This window comes from Perca flavescens, chromosome 14, assembly GCF_004354835.1.
Source record: "Perca flavescens isolate YP-PL-M2 chromosome 14, PFLA_1.0, whole genome shotgun sequence".
Classification (NCBI taxonomy): domain Eukaryota; kingdom Metazoa; phylum Chordata; class Actinopteri; order Perciformes; family Percidae; genus Perca; species Perca flavescens.
The window spans coordinates 3,104,835-3,110,873 of record NC_041344.1 but is presented as its reverse complement, the minus strand read 5'-3'; the positions used below and the strand labels follow the sequence as shown (position 1 = coordinate 3,110,873).

The window sequence follows — 6,039 nt, the reverse complement described above, 5'->3', positions numbered from 1 at the left end:
ATATTCAGTATGAACCATATAGACAGATATGTGAACCAGTAAATCAGGGTTCCTAAATGTAACAAAATATATCCTCATTCACAAAAACATGTGAAAATAGAATAACGGGGCTTTTATTTTGACAGCGGTCCTCCCGGAAGTGGTGTTTGTTGTTGTTTCCCAGTGAGGAGAGAGAAGCCGTTAGCTGAATCCCAAACAGCGTTTCTTAGTTTGTTGACCAGAGATGGAGCGACACCGGGAACACACGGAGGAGACCAAGCCCAGGGGAGAAGGTTAGTCTGACAGGCTAACTGCTCTCACAGTCACGCTAAGCTAACGCTAGCCTGGTAGCCGCTAGCATGCAGCTAGCTCCTGAAGCTAACGTGTTTCCATCAGAAGACTCATTGAGTCGTTTCTGTTGTTGAGATTATTCCTGAAAAGCAGCTGTGAACGATTTCACTTGGAAACACATTTCATGGATGGATGGATAGATGGATGGATAGATGGATAGATAGATAGATGGATAGATGGATGGATGGATGGATGGATAGATAGATAGATGGATAGATGGATAGATGGATGGATAGATAGATAGATAGATAGATGGATAGATAGATAGATAGATAGATAGATAGATAGATATAGAGATAGATAGATGGCTAGATATAGAGATAGATAGATAGATAGATAGATAGATAGATAGATATAGAGATAGATAGATGGCTAGATATAGAGATAGATAGATGGCTAGATAGATAGATAGATGGATAGATGGATGGATAGATGGATAGATAGATAGATGGATAGATAGATATAGAGATAGATGGATAGATAGATAGATAGAGATAGATGGATAGATAGATGGCTAGATATAGAGATAGATAGATAGATAGATAGATAGATATAGAGATAGATAGATAGATAGATAGATAGATATAGAGATAGATAGATGGCTAGATAGATGGCTAGATAGATAGATAGATAGATGGCTAGATATAGAGATAGATAGATGGCTAGATATAGAGATAGATAGATGGCTAGATAGATAGATAGATAGATAGATAGATAGATAGATAGATAGATAGACGGACGGTTAGATACAGATAGATAGATGGCTAGATATAGAGATAGATAGAGAGATAGATAGACAGACAGACAGACAGACAGACAGACAGATGGATAGACGGATAGACAGAGAGATAGAAAATATCAGGTAGATGGATAGGTAGGTAGGTAGGTAGATAAATGGATAGATAGACAGAGAGAGAGAGAATGAAAGACCGGGAGAGAGAGAGAGATAAATAGACAGATGGATAGACGGATAGACAGAGAGCTAGATAGACGGATAGATAGATAGGTAGCTAGATGGACAGACAGACAGATAAATGGATGGATGGGTAGATAGATAGACGGATAGACAGATAGATATAGATGGATAGATAGACAGAGAGAGAGAGAGAGAGAGCTAGAGAGAGATTGTCTGTCTGTTCCAAAGCAGTGACAGTAATAGTTGTTGGTCGAGGTTGATGAGAAACACTCTGAGAAATACATCTGTAGAATACCACAAAAAGTTTTGGCAGACTTTGTCCCGAAATTAAAAACAGAAAGGTTGTGTGTAGCTACAGTTAGAATACACAACATCTTCTGTTATTTACACCTCTCTCAGACACAGCTGATCAGTTATACCTGCTCAACTCAACTCTACTCACCTTTTTTGGTTTTCCATTATGATAAAAAGTCACACGCACACACACATACAGTACACACGCAAGCACACACGCACACATAGACACACACAGACATACACATGCACACACGCACACATACACACACATGGTCACACACACACACACACACACACACAATCTTTCAAATTCCCTCTGCATGTAATAGGATAGCGCTACAACCAACCAGAGCAACGAAGAAGGTAGCGAAGCTAGTTGATAGATTCAACTTTGACCCTATCCGGTCGGCAAAACTCCGAACACATCTTCCTTTTTTAAGAATGATTTCTGTGCCGTTCTTTGTTCTTTTCTCAAAGAAAAGCTGAACTCCAAGTCTTCCAGAACGGAGAGTGTCTAGACCCCCCTGGTTGCAAATTAAATTTGCTGCCACTAGGGTGACAGACACAGACATAAAGTGTGAATTAACACCAAAATGTAAAAACAATAAGTAAAGATTTGCTAGAATAAAGGGTAAACAGAGCTGTGTGACATTGTAATCCAACTAGTACAGAGCCTGTTGAAAATGTGCCTGTTTGGACCGGGTGATTGCTTGGCCTGTGGTATTGCTGCTTCCAAACCAAATTGTACCCCAAAATTATCACTACTTTATTTACCTGACAGAGGGGCAGATTCAGAATGTAATCACAAAATGAGAGCTAATCGGCACATATCTGCGTTATCAACCACCAGAACCGGACTGTGTGTGTGTGTGTGTGTGTGTGTGTGTGTGTGTGTGTGTGTGTGTGTGTGTGTGTGTGTGTGTGTGTGTGTGTGTGTATGTGTGTGCAGAGAGAGAGAGAGAGAGAGAGCTCACAGCAATTTAATACAATAGCAGGAAAAGAGTCAAAGGCTGTAACACCCCCTGTTGTAAAGCGTTGTCTGTAGCTGGTTGTGCTTTGCATGTGTGGGATTCTGAAACGTCCTTAAATTCGGGAATTGTCGTTTGTTTATTTAAAGTCCAAGGCAGTCCAAAGTAGTGCTACTTTGCACATTTTTGTGGGTCTGAGGTGTATTTCACATTTTAGCTGCCAAAGCTGCTTTCTTTGCCCCTCTCGGTCTCTGGTCCTGCACGGTGCTCAGTCAATGTGCAGTGTGAGAGGGGGAGTGGCCAGCGTTCTTCTTTTACCGACAATATCTTTTGCATTTCTGATCCAAACAACGTCAAACTTGGCACCAAACCTACTTGTGCCCCTAGCAAGACACCTGTCAAGTTTGAAATCCATCGGACTAACGGTTCGAGAGATATGTGCATAACACAGAGACAGACAATGCAATTACAGTTACTGCAATTTATAGATAGATTAGTGAAAACAAGTAAAGTGTAACATATATACATACAGGCCTAGGTACAACTTAAGATAATAATAATAGAAAAGTGTTCACATCGCTGTTGAAAACTATAAACACAAGGAAGTGAGAGCAGTGGAAATTGCATCATGTTTGTTACTGTATTGTGTCAACAGTTAACTTCATTTAATATTGTATGTGGCGTTTTCTTTTGCTCGGTGCTAATGTTCCACCAAAACAAGGTCCTTTCCGTAGCCAGACCTCACTCCACAGCGCTGTGGAGATAGAGCTAGCTACGGGAGACTACAGAAACCTTACTCCATGTAAATATTGATAGATTAAAACTCCACAGAGAATCTTTAACATAAAGAATTGCAAACAGAATTTTGTGGGTATCCTTTAACAGATGTCTCTCCGTTTGTTTCAGCTTTACCTCCAGATGTTCTGAAAGTGATTGTTGGTGAAGAGGAGCAGCAGGAGTGTAGCTCCAGTGTGGACCAGCAGGAGCCAGAGCCCCCCCCGCACATTAAAGAGGAACAGGAGGAACTGTGGAGCAGTCAGGAGGGAGAGCAGCTTCAAGGGCTGGAGGAGGCTGATATCACCAAGTTCCCATTCACTCCTGTCCCTGTGAAGAGTGAAGATGATGAAGAGGAAGCTCAGTCCTCACAACTTCATCAGAGACAAACTCAACACATGGAAACAGAAGCTGATGGAGAGGACTGTGGAGGACCAGAACCAGCCAGGAACTCACATCCACTTTTACAACCAGAGACTGACCACAAGGCTTCAGACTCTTCAGAGACTGAAGTCAGTGATGGTGATTGGGAGGAGAGCACTCAGTCAGGTTTAAACTCTCTGAAGAATGATGAAGTCACCATCGGTGATATTACCTGTACTTCCGTTGAGAGATCGTTCAACTGCTCTGAGTGTGGTCAAAGATTCGGCCGCAAGCCACATCTGTACGCACACATGAGAATTCACACCGGGGAAAAGCCTTTTAGCTGCTCTTTCTGCGGCAAAAGATTTTCTCAAAAGGGGAACTCAATCAGTCACATGAGACTCCACACGGGAGAGAAGCCTTTCAGCTGCTCGGTGTGTAAAAAGAGTTTCCGATACAGCGGAGATGTCAGCAGACACATGAGGATCCACACAGGGAAGAAAAGGCTCAGATGCAACATTAGCGACACAGGATCAGAACCGGCGGGGAACGTGGAGCCACAAAGTAATTCACAGCCGGACGCTGACGATAAGCGGCCCGAACGAAAAGCCAAAGTGAGCGACGAAGGTTGGGATGAGAGCGGAGAGCCTCTCTCAGGGTCAAACTCTGACGATGCCTCCGAGGAGGGACGCAACGCCGAGAAAGAGTCGTTCAGCTGCTCTGAGTGCGGGAGAACGTTTTGTCGCAGGGACCACCTGATGAGCCACATGAGAACGCACACCGGAGAGAAACCGTTCAGCTGCTCTGTGTGTCAGAAGCGTTTCAGCTGCAGCGGAAACATTTTGGCACATATGAGGATTCACACGGGCGAGAAGCCGTTCGAGTGCTCGTTTTGCAACAAGAGCTTCAGCCAGAAAGGAACGCTGCAGCTCCACGTGAGAATTCACACAGGAGAGAAACCATTTGGTTGCCCCTTTTGCGATAAAAGATTTGCGCACAAAAGACGCATGACGCTGCACATGTCGGTCCACACGGAGGAGAAGCGTTTCAGCTGCAGCGCTTGCGACAAGCGGTTCACGTGGTACACGCAGCTGAAGACCCACAAGTGTGTCAGCGAGTCGTCGCAGCGACAGCGGCAGAGTCCGAGCAAAAAGGCTCGAGCCGAGGAGTCGTTCAGCTGCTCCGAGTGCGGGAAAACTTTCAGCCTGAAGGGCAACCTGAAGACACACATGCGGATTCACACGGGAGAGAAACCGTTCAGCTGCTCCGTCTGCGGCAAAGGCTTCAAACAGAACGTGCACCTGACGGAGCACATGACCATCCACACCGGGGAGAAACTGTATAAGTGCAGCGTTTGTGGAAAAGGATTCAATAAGAAGTCGCTCGTCAAGAAACATCCTTGTGTTTAATCCCTTTTGTCAGCTTTTGATCACATCCTGACCTTTGGTGTGTGTGTGTGTGTGTGTGTGTGTGTGTGTGTGTGTGTGTGTGTGTGTCAGGGTTTCTGCGGGTTCTTAAAAAGTCTAAAATTACAAAATGTAAATATAGGCCTTAAAAAGTCTTAAATTTGCTAAAGTATTGTGGTCTAGGTCTAAAATCATTTTAAATGTCCATGTTAAGCCTACACATGATAGGTGGCAAAACCGCTTTGCGCCGGCCATTCCATTGATTTTCTATGGGGGGGGGTTCCCAACTATGCGCTGCGCTACTCCCTGGCGTCGCACACCAATCCTTTTTGCGCTGCGCTCAAAAATCTAATTTATTTCAACTTTGACCTAGTTGCCACTGACCTTTCGAAAGCGCAACCAATGAGACAGACCCGGCTACAGACACAAATTCACGGACGGGCTTGCCATTATTTTTGGGGGGGCACAAATTAAATAAATCTCATCATGTAACATTATCTTAATTATCTTGCAAATGAGTATTGAATGAATGCATACAGGTCTACATGTTTAACAAATTTTATTTGGTATTGAAACAGCATTAATTTAGACTTAATTTTCACTGCGCAGTATGTACACTGAACATTCAACTATTGCGCACAACCACCATAGGCTCATACAGCATATACAAATAGGGTTAATTGCGTTAGCCTAAATCATGGACAACATGGCAATACAAATAAAAACAGGGAGAATAATGTAGACCTTGGCAATCATTAAGCATCTTAATCACAAGTATTAACGTAACATTTTTATTACATTTTGGGTGTTTTTTAGGCTGTTTGTTTTACTGTCTCTCAGCCTCTAACATGGACTACAGGGAGCCAGCATAAAATACAAGCTCACCGTTAGTAGAGCGGCAGGCGACGCTTTGCTGCAGAGTGAAATCTTCTCAAAAGGCTGTCCTTCCACTCCTCCCTGAATTTCTTTAAGTCCTTTTCAAATG

General features: G+C 43.5%; 1 protein-coding gene across 1 annotated transcript; it reads left to right on the top strand.

Annotated features, from left to right (window-relative positions):
• Window positions 1–3,697: 3,697 nt before the first annotated feature.
• On the top strand, window positions 3,698–5,109 carry LOC114567654 (gastrula zinc finger protein XlCGF8.2DB-like). Its single transcript, XM_028596763.1, has one exon. The coding sequence runs from the start codon at window positions 3,960–3,962 to the stop codon at window positions 5,055–5,057; it is 1,098 nt and encodes a 365-aa protein (XP_028452564.1). The 5' UTR covers window positions 3,698–3,959; the 3' UTR covers window positions 5,058–5,109.
• Window positions 5,110–6,039: the final 930 nt, after the last annotated feature.